General features: G+C 40.7%; 5 protein-coding genes across 5 annotated transcripts; 2 read left to right on the forward strand and 3 right to left on the reverse strand.

The window, feature by feature from the left end:
- Positions 1-732: 732 nt before the first annotated feature.
- On the reverse strand, positions 733-1,010 carry GCK72_024722 (uncharacterized protein; the record flags this gene model as incomplete). Its single annotated transcript, XM_053736010.1, has 2 exons — positions 733-804; positions 852-1,010. The coding sequence occupies 2 exons, from the start codon at positions 1,008-1,010 to the stop codon at positions 733-735; spliced, it is 231 nt and encodes a 76-aa protein (XP_053579576.1).
- Positions 1,011-3,581: 2,571 nt separating this feature from the next.
- GCK72_024723 (uncharacterized protein) lies at positions 3,582-3,968 on the reverse strand (the record flags this gene model as incomplete). Its single annotated transcript, XM_003118205.2, has 1 exon — positions 3,582-3,968. One exon carries the CDS (start codon positions 3,966-3,968, stop codon positions 3,582-3,584), a length of 387 nt encoding a protein of 128 aa, XP_003118253.2.
- Positions 3,969-4,961: 993 nt separating this feature from the next.
- GCK72_024724 (uncharacterized protein) lies at positions 4,962-5,321 on the reverse strand (the record flags this gene model as incomplete). Its single annotated transcript, XM_053736011.1, has 1 exon — positions 4,962-5,321. The coding sequence occupies one exon, from the start codon at positions 5,319-5,321 to the stop codon at positions 4,962-4,964; it is 360 nt and encodes a 119-aa protein (XP_053579577.1).
- Positions 5,322-8,099: 2,778 nt separating this feature from the next.
- Positions 8,100-9,168, forward strand: GCK72_024725 (uncharacterized protein; the record flags this gene model as incomplete). Its single annotated transcript, XM_053736012.1, has 4 exons — positions 8,100-8,255; positions 8,331-8,431; positions 8,769-8,985; positions 9,103-9,168. The coding sequence occupies 4 exons, from the start codon at positions 8,100-8,102 to the stop codon at positions 9,166-9,168; spliced, it is 540 nt and encodes a 179-aa protein (XP_053579578.1).
- Positions 9,169-20,133: 10,965 nt separating this feature from the next.
- On the forward strand, positions 20,134-20,517 carry GCK72_024726 (uncharacterized protein; the record flags this gene model as incomplete). The annotated part of the gene is made up of 2 exons (XM_053736013.1): positions 20,134-20,211; positions 20,299-20,517. 2 exons carry the CDS (start codon positions 20,134-20,136, stop codon positions 20,515-20,517), a joined length of 297 nt encoding a protein of 98 aa, XP_053579579.1.
- Between the last annotated feature and the right edge of the window lie 453 nt (positions 20,518-20,970).

Genomic DNA, 20,970 nt, shown 5'->3' on the forward strand with positions numbered 1-20,970 from the left:
AGAGACAAAGCAAGAATAAAACCTTATGTAGTTGCGATTTTCCAAAAGAACATAAATACATGATTAAAACAAATAATAGCCATACCGAACTACAATCAGAGGATAATTGGCTTAAAACAAAAGTAAGATGTTCAGCGGATGATGAACTCATTAACGCTCTAGATGCAGAAAGATCCTCAGTTTTCTCGTAATTGCTCCCAACCCTTGAAACATTTTTGTTGAAAAAACTGGTTAATGAAATACGGTATCCATTCTCGTCATTCTCAAGTTCAAACTCTATTTTTCCAAATTCTATTGATCAGAAATCTCTTCAACCACACGACTCCAGACAAATCCCCGGAGCATCCACTTAACTTTTCATATGATGTTATCTACACCGCCATCTATGAAAACTTTGATAGTTGAAAATAGGCTATTTTGGAACTTAAAAAACTGATCCCAAACTATAGATCAAATGACGTAAGATGATGCCATAAATGAATGAATGGTCCAATTCGAGGAATCTAAGAGAGTTTTAAGTAGAGTACTGCTTGTCAGAAAAATAGACATTTGTCACTGTCAGAGGAGTCGATCGATAAACCGAAAAGTTATGATTTTCATGTCTATAGGAAATTTCTTGAAACTCGAAAGACGGTAAATTGTGTTTTAATATTATTTATTGAGGTAACAAGAGAAGGAAGTGATTGATTGATGTGCTGTTATGAGTGACAATTGAAGATAGAATTTGCATTTTCACAGACGGTTGTCTTCCAGAGCGAATGCCTCAGATAGGTTCCCAACTCTTCGACTGCGGCAACAAATTTGCTAAAAATTTAACAATTTTCAAAAGAGATTTTCAGAAATTCTATTACCTGTCTAATTCTTTCAAAAAAACGGGACCAAAATCCTGGTCTTCCGTTTGATTGTTGACCCACATTTGGGTTTTCCGGTTGTGGAGTAGGAACGGGTACGATTCCAAGGACGGGCAAGTAGTGGACTGGAGGTTCCAGATGATCCGACGGATTTAACATATTATATCAGTATGTGACGAATAGGAGAGGAGAGAGCACAAATTGCAAAATGTGAAAAAAATTGTTAGTAATAATTACAGGAGGCGTACACATGTAAAGACAAAGGTAGTCATTAGAGCTAATTTCCGTGGCCAATAAACTTTTGAATTTCTGAGTGCTTCATTTATGATGAAAAGTGAAACATAAGAAACAGTATAAATACGAGTGGGGGTGGGTCTGTTTTTTGATGTGCGAATACAAATGGTTTTTCTAACAGGGTTCGTCGCGAATATTTTCAGACTTTGCTTTTTTCTTGTTCAGATGCTTGAAATCCGAAGAAGTAGAATCCCTATCTGCAAATACATGTGACTGATTTGAAGATAAGCCAAAACGAAGATGTAGACTCCTGAATAACTGAAATTGTGTAAATTAGTCACTCCTTGATTTCTAAAAATTTATCTTTCTCCGGCAATCCTTATTTGCTTTCAAAACTGTTTCTGTTAAAAGAGGAAGTTAATGAACCATACGTCAGTTTCTATATCAGACTCTATTTTACCAGTTTTTGTGACCCAAGGATTTTTCCTATCACACGTCTCCAGACAAATCCCGAGAGTAACCAATTTACCGCTTGAATGACGATATCCACACCGACGTCTATGGAAGCGCGTAATAGTAGAAAACAGACTATTTTGGATTATGAAAACTGATCCCGAACTACAGACCAAACGATGTGAGATGACACTATAAATGATTGAATGGTCCGATTTGAGGAGTATAGGAGCGCTTTCAGTAGAGTACTGCCAATCAGGAAAGTAGAAGCTTGTCATTGCATGGCGTCAATCGATAAGAAAAGTTTTTCATGATTATCGAAAAGTTTTTGAAACTGAAAAGACGGCAAAAATTAAAAGCTGACCCTGAATTATAAATCAGAACAACGTAAGATAATGTCATCAATAAGGGGTTATGTAGATTTCATGAATTCATGGGCTCTTTCAATAGCAGATTGTAAATTTGTTCATCTATTAGTGTTCTTATTGAAAGACACACTGTATTTGTGATACAGGACGAAACGGGCAGATTCTTCACAAATGAATCACTAGAAATGTGCGAGTGAAAAGTTATCTCGTGATTTCCAATCAAAATTCACTATTCCTGAACCATTCTATCCACTACTGCGTCTCAGATAGCCGTTATTGATTCTAATGTCGGATTAATCCACAAATAACTAAAGGAGTCTTCATCAGATATTGTCTTAACTTTTTTCCGAAGTTCCAGTTTTTGGAATGGCTCTGAAAAAAAGTGAATTATGCAGACAAATAACAATTCTAAGGGCAGTACCCGAATCTCAAAACCCAAAAATCTATGACTTTCTAACACTAAACCTTTTTATATGTAGGTACAGTACCGGCCAAAAAGGTATCATATTTGCTATTTCAGTTGAAAATGCCCAACTTTGAGAGTGCGCCAAGGTAAAACTAACTTTCCCAAAAAATACATACTTTTTTGGATCATACAGATAAAAAGTGGAACTCCTTTTTAAGTGGAAAACTCAAAAATCGCCCTATTTTACACTGAAATCGGTCGATTTGAAGAAGAAATTATTTTGTCAATGTGTAACTTGCTAGGGAGTGCTCGTCAAAAAAAGTGGTCAACTACAAAATTGAAGTTCTACTTCTGATCTATACGATCCATTAAATATTAATTCTTTGAGATAATCAATGTGACTATGACACACTGTCAAAGTTGGGTATTTTCTACTGAAAAAAGCGAAATACGATACCTTTTTGGGCGGTTCTGTATATAAACTCCTTGATTTGATCGCGACAGTAGATTAGCATTCTAAAACTTGGAACCTAGGTGTCTTGAATAGTACCTGGCAAGGTCATAATGATTCTAATTTTGCCATCCCACAGTTGTGTTTCTCCCGCAGTCAGCAGTTTTCGTTGGGCAAGTTTACCAACCACCGTATTCATTTTGAATAATCTCTTATTCAGACTACACACTTTCTCCCACATCACGAGTCTCGTCTATATTGTAAGCAGACAACTCAGCTGAGCTCCCAGGAGAGACTGATAACCGCAACTAACTGATAATATGTAGAACAACGTCAGCAGGCGAGTTATTCGGATAACAGGCTATTTATGATTCCAGAAGTTGGTGTCTAGCGATGAACCACAACGAAGAAATGTGATGGTATCATCGGACAACCCAGAGCGACGTGAAGAAGTGCCAATTCTATCCAGTCCAACCCGATATATCGCGCAAGTGTGTAGGAATCGACTACTTTCCAGACCATTCTGAAACTTCTGCCACCCAAGAAACACGAGAATACGACTTCACTCATTTAGGATTTATTCCATTTCTCCAATAGAATACAAAAACAGGTTAGAGTAAGAGTGAAAAAAAGGATGGATGACGTACACCAGGGAGCGTAGATGGTGATTTAGGTATGGAGACGGCAAGCATGGAGAATGGAGAAGCGAACGTGAGTTATATTATACTGAAAATGAATTGAATTAGGTATCTATCATCTGAGAAAAGAAGAATATTAATAAATAACAACTAAGTTTTCTATAGTATTAATAACTTACTTCATTGCCGAATCGGCACTTGATTGGGAAGAGGCATTTCTGGTGGTGCCATCTGAAACCCGAATCGCTCAAAAGTAATTACTTCGTTGACCACTGCTTCTTGTCTCGGTGATGAATCGTATCCTGGATTCGGAGCCTGTAGATCCATTGGTGGGGCATCGTCTGGGTTTGGGACGACGGCTTCGTTGATAACTGCTTCCTGCGTCCTTGGAGTCCCTGGTCTTTCCTGGTTTGGAACTTGCTGGAGATCCATTGGTAGTTCTGGGGCGTTGGCTGGATTCGGAACTTCTGCTTCAGATTGGTTTGACACGGTTGGCGGAGTGCGACGAATTTTAAGGCATCCAAAAATGCACGACTTTGCGTTTGAAAACAGAGAAGAGAGATCCATTGTACAAAAGTCAGAAAAAGTAGCAGCTTTTATAGTAGCATTTGCCGTTTCCACTCACTGTGTAGCTCCGCCCTTTGACTCCGCCCAGTAATGGAACAAGAGTTGAAAAGAATGTGCATTGAAAATGAGGAAGAGAAGAATTACAGAGGATTGAGAGAAAAGTGCTAGAGATAAAAGGAAGAATCCACGAAAACTACAATAAATTTAAAAAAAGTTAAAAACACTGGTTCGAGAAACAAATGCTGCTAGTTAGAAGCTCAGAGATAGGTGTTACAATTTGATATGGGTATATGGAGGTGCTTGAAGTTAGCTAAAAACATTCTGCCGACCCTTAACACGGTAACTTACACAATGTTTTAAATGAATTTCTCATATTCGAACAATTGGTTTTATTCCAGTGTCCCGTGAATACTGCCCCAAATTCACAAAAAAATTGTCTAATGACAACTGTCTGACTGAACAAACTTGTAGCTACTAAAGTTTTTTGATTTTCTTTGAGACTTCCATTCATACTGATAGTTTCAGCTGATTGAGTTTTTGACAGTATGCAGTGTAGGCTACAATATTAATCACTGGCCGAATAGTCCATGGCGGTCTCTATCGGCACTGTCCTTGCCGGTGACGTGGAAAGAGGTGAGGACAACGGGGTGTGTAACTGCGCTCCATTGACGGGGACCATCCAAACAGTGCGGCCACTCTTTTTATTGTGCTGTGCGTGTAATGCATAGGGGTGTCACTTTCATTTATTTCCCTCTCATTTTACCGCGTTTTACCGCGTTTCCCTCGCTCCTGAGGACTTTTGTGTCGTCTTTGCGTTATTTTCTTCTTTTTTTTGTTGGAACGACGACGATTTTCACGTTTTCTAAGTGAATTTCCTCCGGGCTTGAGAATTCTCATTTGCGCGCTAGAACAAATCAACACGATGACATCTTTCTCTCGTTTTTGCACTCGCAACAGTTTGAAATACATCTCCGAGCATCCAAATTTGTTTCTTCATGGGTCCAATGCAAAGCTGGGCTGTGGTGGTTTTGACAACGTTGGTGTGAAACTTCCTTCTTGCTTCCCGCACGTTTCGATGCTGAATGCTGCCCCATGGTCTCTGGAAATTAGTTCAGGTTGCAATCTCGGGCTCTCTTTAGGATGCTTCTTTTCCCAACGATCGTGTCTCTCAAAGACTCCAGTATTCTCCGTCCGACCAGGATTGGAACTTCTTGTCACGAAACTCCTGCATCTCTTATTTCCTGTCTCTTTACGATTTTTCTGAATCTTCTTATCTGGCCAATTTCTTACGTGTTTCTTCATCGATCCGCCCTTCACGGCCTCTGTCGATCCCCTTATTGGCGTCGATTTCATCAAGTGTCTCTCGCTATTATCCTATGTCTCTTCTTTTCTTTTCGTTGTCTTCGCAAATGATTAGCTCTTTAACCCGAGCGATCTGACTTCTCATCATCATCTTGTCGATTTGGCACTTTTTGAATATGTGTCCTCTGCGTTTGCAGTCAAAACATCCCTTGTTCTCGACCCAACAATTCATGCTCACCTCCACATCGATGGCATTTCCTTCTTTTTCTGGTTTTGATTTTTTTCGGTTTCTCTTCGTCCGAATCATCGTTTTCATCTACAGAACTTCTTTCGTTCTTCTCTCTTCTTCTCTCTTCTCAGCAAGTGTTTCTGGCTCGATCTTTCTCAGTTCTCATTGTTTCACGGCAAATTCCTCTTCATTTGTTCTATATTCTACAATGTTCCTGGCGTCTTCTCTGAACTCTAGCAACTTCATGGGGTCATGCTCCACTTGAATAAGTGTCGTCGCTGGTCTTGTCTCCATAATCTGCATAGCCGGAACTTTTATGCCAACTGTTCGGTTATTTGTTAGTCCCTTTATCCACATGAAACACTGCACTTGTTCCGAAGTCATCTCATTGAATTTTGCATCTGCACAAGTTTTCTTCACGCGTCCGTTGTACTCTTCTAAATTTCCGCCTTCGTCTATGATTTTCAAAAATTCCATTCTTCATGCAAATGTTGGTCTTGTCGGTGGGAAACATTATTTCAGTTTAATCAGAATTTCCTCAAATTTGAACTCACTCAAATTATCTGGTAGGATTATGTTTGTGAGATAGTTGTAGTCTATGTAATTCACTTTGCTCAGTATGAGTCTTCTTTTTTTTAAATCAGCGCCTTCACATGTTATGGTTTCTCCATATCTCAAGTACCAATCCTCAAATGCCTGACTTTCTTCTGATTCATACTCGAAATTTACGATCCGTTTCGATTTTGAATCGACGATTCTTGATCCTGCTCCTTCGGTTGGCTTTGTTATCAGTTTCAATCGTCCGTCGGCCAACGCCATCCATTGAAATTTGAACATTCATACTTTCAGCATCTTCTACCATTGTCTACTCACTCGATAGTGATTCCTATGGTTCCTCTTGGGATCAGTTTCTTATTGAGTCTCTCGTGGTTCTCTAGTAATCCAAATCGCCACTGTTACGTTTATGCACTCGAGCCGTAAGCGAGTTATTTAGAACAAGTTTCTTTTCAAACTGGTTTCCAAAGGAAACATTTTGTTATATTTTTCAGTTCATAATATTGAGTCTGGAAAGAGTTACACGCTGACCCGTGTTGTCCCGTATCGCTCCGGTGTGCACGTCTGGAAAAAAATAGTGGTGGAGAAGTCGCGTTTATTAATAGGAACTGTTACTTTCTAACCTTGAAATTAGCAAAACTCACCACTATTCGCCAGTGTAAAATTATAAATTGTTCCTGGTCGAAAACTTTCTGTTTATTCTGGTGATTTCCACGTTTCGATCGACATTTCCTTGCAATACGGCCCTTTTTCCACATTTGTAAAACGTTATCCGTGGCCCAACATCCATCTGATGCGAGTTTTCCTCCACCACAACTACTGTTTTGCCCTGCTCTCGTCATTTGTTCTCTTCCACATTTCGAGTCTCCCCCTATATTTGCTGCTGCTACTGCTTCTGATTTTTCTGCACGTACATAATCCATAGTCTTCAAAATTTCGGCTTCCAACTAAGGTTGTATTCAGTCTGGTTTCCATTACATATATGGAGTGATTTCTTGTATGATTGTGTTTCGTCGGTTTTTCAAACCTTGAATCCATGAATGACATAATCACTGGTCATCTGTCAAACTACTCTACTCTGCAATTGCATAACTTTTCTTTAGCTTGGCAGTATATTCCTTCTAATCTATTTCATCAAATGTCGTGTGCAGTAAATGAAAACGAAGTTCGGATGTTGAAAGATTTGATAAAAAAGCATTCCAGTAGGGGATCGACGGTATCCTTAAATATCTGCTCCCTCCTTTTTTCGGAACAATGCTACTGATGAAACAACTGTAATCAGTTTCTTTTCGCTCCGTCCTCTAGTGATGCTACATTTTCCGTAATTGTTTCGCCATTGTGCTCAAACCTGTCTTCGAATCTTTCATTTACTGTCGTACACGAACATTTGCATTCTCGCAATCAAAAAATCCATAAATTTTGTTTTCTCGTCTTTTAGAAGGATTTTATTTCCTTTAGTACTCAAATCGACTTCGTCAGTCATTTTCCACTGCTATCTCTACTTTTGCTGTTTCTACTACTTTTGCTTTCTCTGATTATAATAATAATCTATTTCCAACAAAATCAAGTTCAACGTGATTAAAGAGGAGCGTAAAACTCGTTGGTTGCTCCGGTTTCAAGTAATCATTTCGATAAAATCTTCCCAACAGCCTGCCAGCTTTTTACTCCTTGTGTTATTGGGAACACGCTCCGTAAACTCCTTTCCCGTTGTGTTTTTACTAGTCATAATCCCAATTTCTATATCATCATAGACTGCGCTACCACACTCGCTCTTCCGCGTTTTGCTTGTGGCAGTATGTGCAATTTCGTTTTGGCTTTTAACTTTTGTTTTCGAAGCAAATTCCTTTTCACGGTTTTTTATGCAAACGTTATGTACCAGCTCTTTAGTACATTCCGCATCCCATTCCTCTATTTCTGCTATTAAAACCTGCTAAATGTATCGGCGAGCCGAGTTATGACCTTTCAAACTTATATTTGGTCAAGCTTTTTCACATGGAATTCAAACTCTGGCTCGCAGAGACATTTAACAGGTTTTGATGGCAGAAATGGAGAAATGGATTCCACCGTTCAATACCGTCTGCATGAAACTAAACGGATCGTTTCCATTTCCAGGCCGTGAAAAAATGGAAGCAGTCGCTGAACACGATTTCCTGGCCGGATCAAACGATGAGTTGTCTTTCAAGCGAGGCGACGTTCTGAAGGTAGTTATTTCTGATCTTTCTGACTCTTTTCAAACAACAAATCTAGTCATTGACTTTTCAAATTTTGTTATCCAGGTGCTGAACAAAGACGAAGACCCCCACTGGTACAAAGCAGAACTCGATGGCAACGAGGGATTCATTCCATCCAACTACATCCGGATGACAGACTGCAACTGGTTAGTTACAAATCTAAAAACAAGGAGAATTATATCCTGAGCTCATGGAGGTTGATATTTGATCTTGACAAAGAGATTTTTGAAGACTTCATCGATCTAATCTACAAGCTGATCAATCAAATTCACCTTCGAAAGATTACCCAACTTTTCCGCTTTTCCTTGCACTTATTTGCCTAATGGGGCTATTCACCTCCGGAAATAACGTTTTTTGCCTCGATTCATTTTTCAGTTTTTCTGTTTTTCGCCGTTTTTTGGATAGAACAAACTTTTTTCAGGACGTGAATAGTTCCTTTACAAAAAACAGAAAAAACTATAACTTTACTCTAACTTCTTTCAGGTACCTTGGGGAGATCACTCGGAAAGACGCCGAAGTCTTGCTCAAAAAACCAAATATTCGTGATGGTCACTTCTTGGTTCGTCAGTGTGAAAATAGTCCCGGAGAGTTCTCGATCAGTGTCAGATTCCAAGATTCCGTTCACCATTTCAAAGTAGTACGTGATCAGAATGGAAAATACTACCTGTGTTCGATCAAATTCAACTCGTTGAACGAACTTGTTACATACCACAGGTAATTTTTCTTTTGAAAAGCTCAAAGTGATATTTCCTGAAATATCCTATTTTAATGTGAGATACTAATAAAAAAAAACTTTCTATTAGTCGTCTTTTTTCAGGGCTGTCTCTCTTTGGAGAACTCATATGGTTCTTCTGGTGAACATGAGCGTCGAGACGAGAAGTAAGTTTTTTGGGAATTTGAATTCTTTAGTATGGGTAGGATGATAATTAGAATGCCGATTCTCTCTCATCGCATGTCTTTGAATCTGGTTTATTTTGACTTGCGCGAAACTGTTCATCAGGTAGAGCACCAATCTCTTCTTTCTATACGTCTAACCTTTGAAATGCGGACAATTTACAAATTGTCTTCCGCGGATTTTCTGAAGGAGTAATCATTCTCTGTTATAATTGACCACTCTTAGATCTCTTCATTTATCTTCTCTGGTGCCCACAGAAATTCATTTCTTGTTTTTTTTGTTTTTATCTTTAAAAATGAACTTTTCTCACAACTTTCTGAAATTTAATCGCTTTGTTTGGCAGTTTTAACGCATATCTCAATGAGATGAGCATCAACTTGGTAAAGTGTTAAGCTCACAACAATTTTCTGCAACTAGCCCACTCTAAGGCCGTTTTTTCTTTGCCTAGGGTCTCAAAATACTTTCGAATCTTTCTCTCTTGAAGGCACCCTTGACAGCTTCCGTTGATTCTATCATGAATTTGAGCTTATTGTTTAAATTCTTGTTTTTTCTTGTGTAACTGAGCCCCAAATCGAATTTTTCTATTTCGGTAATGCTTGGATTTCTATTTCACAAAAATGTACCCGCTTCGATTTTCATAATTGATTTTGATCATACGTTTTGCTTTCCGTTTTCCAATTGCTGCCATATTTTTTATTGCGCCCACTGAAAACATTTTTCCAGCTTTTTTTCTGCCAAATCATATATTTTTCGTTTTGGCGTATTGTGATGAATCACTATTCGTCTCACAGGTTTCAATTTATTTAATCAAAACATATCTGGTATCTTTGTTAGATTTAATTGAATTCCTTCCTCCCCTCGCCCCCGCCACCGCATCCGGTACAGCACAGTATATAAAGGAGGCTCTTTTAGCCTCCTTACAGTTTTCCTATGTTATGTAGGAATTTTATTTCTTATTTTTGATTTTAATCTTTTTATTATTATTGTTATCTTTTAATGATATTTTTCTTATTCCTTAAATAAAATGGTTTAATTACCCAAGTTTGAGGTTTACTGAGGTTTCCTGAGAATACAAGTCGAGCACGTCCCCACTGAGAACATCGTTCATCATATGGTGCATCGGAACCGTGTGGAACAATCAGGACGAATCCGCGTGGCAAATCAGGCAAATCAGGACTACCTTCAGTCTCAGTGAGTCAGTCAGTTTAAATTCACTCAAACTAACAGAATCTCTGCTGTGATATTTTTCTTTAACTAATATTCATTGGTGCAGTGCTATTTATTTCTATCTTCCCACGTTATTGTTCTATTCTTCTCTATTATTCTACGAGATGAGTGTTCTGAGATATGTGCAAGGCGTAGTGACCAAATCATGTGGAACTCTGAAGACCTACATCGAAGAATGCGAAGTCAATTTGGTAGATTGGGGACACTTGGACAGTAACGACGAGGCAATTCGGACAGAACTCGCCAAGACGATTCACATTCTGGAAGCAAAAATCAGTACAGTCAACGTGGCCATGAACAATTTCCTCATCAAGGCAGCTGAAATTGATGAAAAGAACTCAGCAGAACAAGAAAAAGTCGAGGAGAAAATCAGTCAGGTCATCGAAATAACAGATATCGCCAACAGTGTGATGGCAAGAGCACAAGCCGAGATGAAAAGAATGAGTCAGAAAGCAGAGAAGAAAGAGGAAAAGAAGATGGGAGAAACAATTTTCGCTCACCGAAACAATCAGATGGCAGCAACAATGCCAAAAGTGCCGAAGTTCAATGGAAATAGGTCTGACTACGAAAATTTCTGGCTGCTGTTTGAAACCTCATTGAAAGTCAATGGAGTCGAAAACGACCTTCTCAAGTTCAATTTCCTTCTAAATTCATTGGAAGGGGAACCGAAAGAACTAATGAGACAGTTCAGACTGTCAGAGGAGAACTACCAGAAAGCAGTAAACCTTCTTCAGAAGAAGTATTACGACAAGAAAAGAATAGTCACCGAACTAACAAGGCAACTCAGGTCAATCCGAGCCAAATCGGAGTCAACATCAGATCAGAGAAAGTTACTCGACACAATAACCATCATAGTGTCGCAGTTAAATGAAAACAGAGGACAAATCGATGCAGAGATGACAAACTATATCATCGTGGAAAAGTTTGATATGAGGATAAGGGAGAAAATCGAGGACATGCAGTTGGACGCCCAAAATGACTGGACAATTGAAGAACTCCTGGAGAAGATGGATTCAGTGATCACAAGAGAAGAGAAACTGAACATCAAATTGGATCGTTCAGAAAAGTCAGAAAAGTCGTCCAAGGAAACCTCGAAAGTCAGAACCTCGAACAACTACTCCACCAACAATTCAAACAATGGCAAGTCAAAGTCAAGAGAGAATGGGAGAGACACAGACCGGCCGAAAACGTGTGTCTACTGCAAGGCAGACGGTCATTGGGGATTCGAATGCGTCAAAGTCTCAACAGCCAAGGAACGGAAGGACATCTTGAAATCCGAAGAGCGATGTATGCAGTGCACCGTGAAAGGACACAACATGGACAATTGCAGAAGGAAAAGGAAATGCTACCACTGCAAAGAAATTGGCCATCATAGTTCCATTTGCACAAACAAGCCAAAAGACAGTTCAGATGATTCATCGTCAAGAAGGAGAGAGACGGCGGACAAGAACAAACAGAAAACCAAGACTACTGCAGTAGCACAAATTGAAGAAGATGAGACAACTTCTGAGAGAAAAGAAGAGGAACTAAACAGTCATGTCTCAAAGGTTGAGAAGAAAGCCAAGACGAGAGCTTTTATCCCAACACTTCGAACAAGGGCGTACAATCCACAAAATGGACAGTGGGACGAAGTCTCGATGATGTTGGATTGTGGCGCAGATCAAACGTATGTAACAGCTTCACTTGCGAAGAAATGGAACCTTCCTATGTACGACAAGGAACAGTTCTGGTTGAGGACCTTCGACAGTGAAGAGGCAGCGCTCAAAACATACGGGAGAACGAACATCAAGATTTTGGCAGGAGCCAAGACAATGGAGATGGACGTTCTCATATCCGCGAATCTCGCTGGTAAAGTGAAGAAGGCCCGTCTCACAGAAGAAGACTGGATGTATGTCAACGAGAAGCAGTTACAAATCAATGAGGACTGCAAAGAAGACATCAGTTTTCCAGACGTGATCTTAGGCTGTGATTACCTGGGAGATATCGAGACAGGAAGAAGAATAAGACTACCATCAGGATTGGACGTAATCGGTACTCTGATGGGATACACCACCACAGGAAAGATGACTCACCCAGCCCAGGAGAAGGAGGAAAAAGAAGAAAAGTTCATCATGGTGGCAATCGAAGACTCAGAGAAAACCGGTCAAGACATTGAGGAAAGTCAGAAGAGAGACACAGCAATGAAGACTCAAGAAGAATTCACTGGTTCCGCTCAGGAAGAGAAAGCCAGAATCGATAAAGAAGTCTGGGAATTCTTCAAAAGGACAGTCGTGAAGAAGAATGGGAGATACTACGCCAGAATCCCGTTCAAGAAAGGACATCCAGTCCTTCCAGACAATTTTTATATTGCTTTGAAAAGGCTACTCAGTGTACATCGAAACTCATCAAAGGAAGTTTTGAAAATGATTGATGATGTTTTCAAAGACCAACTACAGAAGGGAATCATCGAAGAAGTCGATCCAAAGAAGCACACTCAGTTCCTGGTACACTACAATCCCCACCAACCCGTGATTACTCCGCAGAAAACAACGACCAAATGCAGAGTTGTAATTGACGGAGGGAGTCACTACAAAGGGAAACCTTCCTTAAATGATGTAATTCACCAAGGACCAGTCATTCTACCAGATCTCGTGGATATGTTGATCCGTTTTCGTGCTGGAAAATATGCGATGATCTCGGATGTGGAAAAAGCCTTTCTTCAGGTCTTCCTAAGCGAACAGGACAGAGAAGTGACTCGTGTGTTATGGATCAGAGACCTTGAAAAGCCACTGACAGAAGAAAACATTGTCACTTATCACTTCACTCGGGTATTGTTTGGTCTAAATGTTTCGCCGTTCTTACTCGGTGCTACCATTCTATTCCACTTGGAAAGTCATCCAGAAAAGGAGCTGGCTGAAGAGATGAGAAAGAACCTGTATGTGGATAATTTGGTGTTAACATCCGATGGAGATGCCAACGAACTGGAAAGGATATACAGGACAGCCAAAGATGCATTCTCTGAGATGCACATGAATCTCAGGGAGTTTCAGTCAAACTCGATGGAATTCAACGAGAGAGTTGATGAGAAGGATAGAGCTCAAGAAGAACACATGAAAGTCCTCGGCATCATGTGGCATTCAGACACCGACCAAATGACAATGGAAGTGGATCTGGAAGAGAACTTGAAGAATTCAAGAAGAACAGTCTCCAGCACAATTGCCGGAGTTTACGATCCATTGGGAATGCTAGCACCAATCATGCTCCAAATGAAGCTATTCCAAAGATTGCTCTGGAGCGAAGAGTACGAATGGGACACTGAACTGAACTCAGAACACGATCAACAGTGGACAAAATTGATGGAAACACAGAATGGTTTCAAATGCGAGTTTCCACGTCACATCATTGAGAAAAATGGTCCAAACACGATCGTCACATTCACGGACGCGAGTCAAGACGCCACAGCTTGCTGCTTGTATGTCGTCAACAAAAATGGTGCCCATCTTCTATTGGGAAAGTCGAAAGTCAAACCATTGAAAGAGTCATGGACAATTCCAAAGTTAGAGACTCAAGCACTCAAGATGGGAATGGACAAGACAGTTGAGGTCATCCAGGCTCTTCAAGATGGTCAGATTAAGGTGGAAAGAGTTATGGTTTTCACCGACAGCATGATCGCTCTCAATTGGTTGAAAAGTGCTCCAGGAAGAAGAGAAGTTGGCGTGTTCGTCACAAACCGATTGCATTCAATCAATCAAGCTACAGAAAAGATCAGAGAGTACGGTATTCCTATCCATTTCGGACATGTGGCTTCGGACGAAAACCCAGCTGATCTTGCAACCAGAGGAGTGGACAGTCAGTCACTGACAAAGACAATCTGGTTCAAAGGTCCACAGTTCTTATCGACCGACGCAGCACAGTGGCAAACATCCAGGAAGATGTTTGAGAGTCCAGCAGACGAAGTTTCGCTGGGATGTGCAAGTAACACTGAAGAAGGTTCAACAGTATTCGATTGTACCGTGACAAACAGTTATCTGAAAATGAAGAGGATTGCTGCTTGGACAATGAAGTTCATCAATTTGACATCCAGAAAGCTGAACCAAGAGACCAAGGACAGGTTGAAGAAGAGCATTCCAGCATTATGTGAAGATGTACAACCTGGCACGCTAACCGCTTCAGAATTGAAGCAAGCAGAGACAGTTCTCCTCAGAGACCAGCAGAACCTATTCCAAGGAAAACAGTTGAAACAATTGGGAAACTTGGGACTAGTAAAGAATTCATCAGGACTCATTGTTTGCAAAGGACGAATGGAAATGTCCGAACTGGAGGACAGTACCAAGTTTCCGATACTGATCATGCCAGACAGCAGTATTGGAAAGCTCATCATTGGAGAAATGCATGGAAAGTACCACAACGGAATCAACCACACTATCGACGCAGTCAGAAGACGATTTTGGATGGTCAGGTTGAGACAACAAGTGAAGAAGTTCATTGGAAAGTGTGTGCCGTGCCAAAGAATGAGGAAAGCACCAATTTTGTATCCGGACTTCGGACGACTTCCAGAATCACGAGTGCGAAGATCGAAACCGTTTGGAAATACTGGTCTCGATTACTTTGGACCAATCACTTACAAGAAAGAGGACAGTTCAGATGGAAAGGCATACGGAGCTATTTTCACATGCACGACAACAAGGATGACCCACATTGAAATCGTCACAGACTGCTCCACAACTCAATTCATGATGGCACTGCGACGATTCATTGCATCGAGAGGTCGACCAACCAGAATTGTCTCAGATAATGGCTCTCAGTTTGTGCTCGGACAGAAAATTCTGAAGGAAGCAACTGAGAAATGTGAGCTGACAGAGGAAGTGAAAGAGTTTCTTGGAATTGAGCAAATTTCATGGACCTTCATCACTCCGTACGCTCCTTGGAAAGGTGGCATTTATGAGAGAATGGTGCAAACATCGAAGCATGCATTCATGAAAGCCAACAGGAGGAACCGATTGACTCTTGAAGAGCTGAAGACGTCCATCAAGGAGGTAGAGGCATCAATAAATGACCGCCCACTGGTTTTTCCTGAAGATGACATTGATGCAGTTCGCCTTATTCGACCATCAGATTTCGTCAGTCAAGACATGAAGATTACCGTTCCATGGACAGACAGCGTTGAAGAGAACGATGAAGACGAGTATCTTCCATCACAAGAACTTCAAGCAATCCAGACCAAGAAGGAAACAATCAGTGCTCTCAGATCTTCTGTTGAAGCAACGGAAGAAATTTGGAAGGAATGGAGCACAAAGTATCTTTCGGAGTTAAGAGAACACCACAGAGTTCGAATGGATAAAAAGAAAGGAAACAGCAAACTTCCTCACATTGGACAGATTGTTCTGCTACTAGACGAAAACCAGCCCCGCAATTACTGGAAGATGGCGAAAGTAGCTGAATTGGTGAAGTCCAAAGACGATGTGATTCGTGAAATCCGTTTGGAAACCAGGAATGGAAAGGTTCTCAACAGAGCTATCAACATGATCGTGCCACTGGAGTTGGACGAAGAAGAGAAACCAGCCGAGGAAGTATCTGAATCAACGACAAAAGATCCAGAAACAGCCCAAGAAGTGAAACAGCCAAGGTATAATCTCCGAGATCGAAAGCCGGTGAACTACCACGAAAAGCCGGAAACCAGTTGGAGTCTACCAACGATTTCAATTCCTACCAATGCACTCCTAGTGTCAATGGTAACACTAATGTTGATCAGCGGAATATCAGCGACACAGTCAACAGTGGAATGTGTCAATAATGGATTGAGAATTCATGGAACCGTGGAATCGTTTGAAGCATGTATCAGAGGATTCTGTACTACGAGCAAACGAATGCAATGGACGAGTCAACAACATTCTGATGTTTGGTTTCCACCAGAACTGAAATTGAAACCACATCATGGTACAGTCAAAGTGAACGATGGAAAATCTTTGACAATTTGGGAAGTAGACTGCCCAGCAGTAAACTTCTGTGATACCATCGATTGCACGTTTTGCTTCAACAACATTTTGAATCCAGAATGCAGTATGTATTTTGCTATTTTTGGACTCTCAGCAGCTGTATTTCTATCACTGATGCTAATTCACATCATTTGCACGGCATCAGTAACATTGGGTGCACCGTTCAGGCTAGGATGGAATATTCTCAGATGCATCTACAATGGATTCTGGACAGTTGCCCAAAAATGTGGATTCAGAAGAAGATTCCAAAGACCGAAATGGTACGAACCACTCATCATCATCACTATCATTCTGTGGACGGTATCAGTTGCACAATCTTGTCAAGAAATTGACGTGGTGACACAGTTCAAAACAGTATGCAATGAGGACCAGAAAGATCAGAAATGTGAAACATTCACTGAAGAAGTGATTCAGTTGAACTCAATCCAGAGAGATTGGAAACACTGGATGTGTGGAATCATGTGGAGGAGCTGGGTGCGGTTGTTTCTACTTGAGCTCAGGATGCCTTTTCTACAGGATTTATGCCAAACCAAGATCATCGGATAAAATGGAAATTTTCCGATGCATGGATTCCGATGCCAGTGGCCAGGATCCAAGTCGTCTCAACCTCACTGAATTCATACAAAAACTTCGCGAAAACCGAAGAGATCAAGGTCCAAGCTGGAAAAGTGGTATCACTGAAGGATATCACTATAACCGTGAACAGTATGCAAATACCATCATCGCCAGTGCTAAACAGTTGGTTCTTGAAGAACGGAAACCAGACAGCCACGTGGATCGAAAACCAGATGCCCAGTTTTCAGTGTCAAAGATCAACAGGAAATTGTACCCTACATGAGAAGTGTACATGTTCTCCAGCAGAAACAGTCATGAATTGCTACTGTGAAGATGATGAAGTCAATACATTATTCCAAACAGTGGATCGAAGATTACCAGTACAAAAAGGAATCTGGAGATTCGAAACCGATGACGAAAAGATCATGGCACGGACAGAAAACTCTATCTCGACGACAATTACTTTGAAGATAAATAAGCTATGGCAAACCAAAGTAATAAGATCAGCAGACACCTGTCACGCAACAACATCCCATGCAGTTGGGTGCTACAGCTGTGAAAGTGGGACACAAGTGGATATCAGGTGCAGTTCCAAGCATGCGGCAACGATGGCAAACGTGGATTGTGGAGAAGAAGTATTCACAATCCCATGCACACCGGAAGGAACAAATACGAACATCACTTTCTTCTCAGACAAGGCGAAATTCAAGAGAATATGTGTTCTTGACTGTGGAAGCAAGAAGACCGAAGAGTTCGAAATCACAGGAGTGCTGAAGTTTTCGGGATCGATTTGGACAGCAATCTACCGAATTTTGAATGGAGACTCGACAGTGTACTCAGAAGTAAACTTCCCAGACATCAGTCACCTGATTGACAGTTATCTGGACTACGTCAAAACAGTCGGAATAGCACTCATCATCGTTGGAGTAGGATTTTTGGCGACATACGCTATCATCATGTCGGCCGGAAGCAAAATTCTATCCTCAGTATGCAAGATGATCAAGATGTGCATAATGATGCCGATTAGACTATTGATGAGAGTAATTTATTTTTTTGGGCAGCGATGTCGTGCAAAAGCAAGAAAGAAGTCAGACCTTCATCTAGCTTAAATAGCACAGAAACCAGCCCAATTCAAGAAGTCAGCAAACAACCAGATCAATCAGAGATGATCATACAACCCATCATCCCATCATCCAACTTCAATACATCCAGAGTCAAATTACCAGATCAAAGCCAATGCACAGTCTTCTTGCTATCAACCGTATTCGTGATTCTAATCTCTCGCATGTGTTTGAATTGTGATTTGCTTTGCATGACGACAAACAGTCCTATCTGGAATCCAGATAAACAATTAGCTGAACAGTTTTCAGAGATGAGTCAATTCGATGACGGACAGCAACCATTCGAGAGAGTCGTCAACAAATTGGTCTTGAAAGCGAGAGAATTCAAGGAAAAGTTCAGAATCCAGCAAAATGCGGTCGAAGAAGCCATTTTCCAAAAAAGCAGGATTGTCGATCAGCTCAGGAACAAGAAGGAAACCAAGGATAAACTTCAGTTGTTCCAGAGTCTCGAAGATACGAGAACCAAAATGGACAGTGCACTCATGAGAGCACAGGCTGCGATCAGAGAGTTGAGACGACAACAAAGAACTGCACAATTGCTCGTTGAAACTGGAGTAGGCGAGCAAGAACTGGTCGATAACAAAATGGCAGATTTCGGAATTAACGTGGCAGAAGAAAGAAAGTCACTCGAATATCTGGAACAGGACGTGGAACGAGAGAGAGTCGAGTTTTCGAACTTGCTTAAAGTGGGATGGAAAGCTGTTCAGCAGGTTTCAGACACAATGGAACTGAAAATCGAAGAGATTCAAGAAACGTCTGAAGCTGTGGAGAAAAAGATTGATGTGGTTCAAAACGACATCAAAAAAGGATTCAAAAACGAACAGTTTTTCGAAAGAATGGCAAGACTGCTCGAATACAGGCTAAGCAGAGTAGAAGAGATTCAGACAGCGGGAGCCTCTGCGAGCACAGACAATCAAGTCAGAATCGTCTTCAAAGAAACTGGAACGTCACCATGCCAATTGGACAGATCACCGTCACCAGTCAGAAGAAGATCTCCGTCACCAGTCAGAAGAAGATCTCCGTCACCAGTCAGAAGAAGATCTCCGTCACCAGTCAGAGTCAGAAGTCCGTCACCTCAGCCTACACACAGTCGACGCCAGCACTCTCCACATGAAGAAAGAAACCGCCATCTAGGATCTCAACAAGGAACCGGAAGTAGCTTCCCAGTGAGATGCGTTTTCTGCCTGGAGGAGCACCTCAGCGACACATGCCGAAGATACTCGACCACGGCAGCCAGACGGGAGAGATTGGACCAACGGTCAAGGTGCTACAGATGCCTACGTCCACATCCCAATGCACCAAACCACAGATGCCCACCAGTCAAGCAGTGCTACTACTGCAACAGCAGCGGCAGACACCACAGGAGTGTCTGCAGACAACGACCACAATAATCAATCAGTCAGTTTCAGTTAACTTCAGTTGATTGTTTTAGTTGGTCCCCCCCCCCATTCTTCCCAAACCCCGGGAGTGTGATGAATCACTATTCGTCTCACAGGTTTCAATTTATTTAATCAAAACATATCTGGTATCTTTGTTAGATTTAATTGAATTCCTTCCTCCCCTCGCCCCCGCCACCGCATCCGGTACAGCACAGTATATAAAGGAGGCTCTTTTAGCCTCCTTACAGTTTTCCTATGTTATGTAGGAATTTTATTTCTTATTTTTGATTTTAATCTTTTTATTATTATTGTTATCTTTTAATGATATTTTTCTTATTCCTTAAATAAAATGGTTTAATTACCCAAGTTTGAGGTTTACTGAGGTTTCCTGAGAATACAAGTCGAGCACGTCCCCACTGAGAACATCGTTCATCATACGTATTCATCTATTTCTATCTTCCTCAGCTCACTATAGCCAGGTTGTCAAAAATGTCTATTTATAGTCTTTCTCGTGTTTCCGCAAAGATTTCGAGAACTCCCTCTCATTAATTTTAATCATTTTAATCCTGTTCTCTTCATTTTTCTGTTGTTTTGGGTCATTTTCGCGTGGTTCTATCTTCTGGAAATCAATTCCTCGATTCTTCCCCTCTGCAATCAATAATATTTTTAGGCGATGGATCCTCTTGCCACAACACAATGCCGAGCAGAGAGACCTCAAAGTCATTCGGCTATACTCCAGCAGCAGTTGAGATCGTCGCACTCTGCAACAACGCCGTGAGTTATTTTTCAGAAATCGGAACAAAAAATTATTGACCTAGTTGTTAAACCAAATCATCTTTATCCAAATATTTTCTTTTTCAGAACCCCAGTTCACCAACGGATCCAGAAGAAATCGAAGAATTAGAATATCGAAGAGAGATGGACCAATTTCTCGAAAAAGAGCTGATCCGTCTCCGCGTTGCGATGAATAAGATTCGGCGAGCCGAAATGATCGAATGTGGGTTTCCAGCTCCACAACTCACTGGTGAATCGGATGAGGACTACCTCAATATCGACTTCAACAACAATAATGGGAATTAAATCCCATCGTTGTTGTTGAAATTGATTTTGAGGTAGTTAAATTGCTAATTACTATATTTATTTAGCTTCCTTATTATAATAAATGAACAATTTCTATTATATGTTTTTCTACTCGCACTTTATTTCAGAGTTTCACAGAAAAAATAATATCAGTTTTGCTTTTACAGTTTTATATTTAGTAGTTCGTCCTCCGTTCAAAGATTCTGTTTTAGAATTAATACAGAGTACTTTCAGAAAAAAATCGGAATGAAATCAATAGAAACTTTTTTCAACTAGATATCAGATGTTTGCTCCTTGGATTCAAAATGGTCCTTCCGATGTCTGGCTAGACGATGGTTAGACGCCGGAATCTTCGTTTCTCCATTGGTAGCAGAACTCTTCGCATGATTAGGAAAAACGTGACACAATTACAAAGAAAATACAAAGTTCATACTCTGAAATAAATTCACCACA

This window comes from Caenorhabditis remanei, chromosome X, assembly GCF_010183535.1.
Source record: "Caenorhabditis remanei strain PX506 chromosome X, whole genome shotgun sequence".
NCBI lineage: Eukaryota > Metazoa > Nematoda > Chromadorea > Rhabditida > Rhabditidae > Caenorhabditis > Caenorhabditis remanei.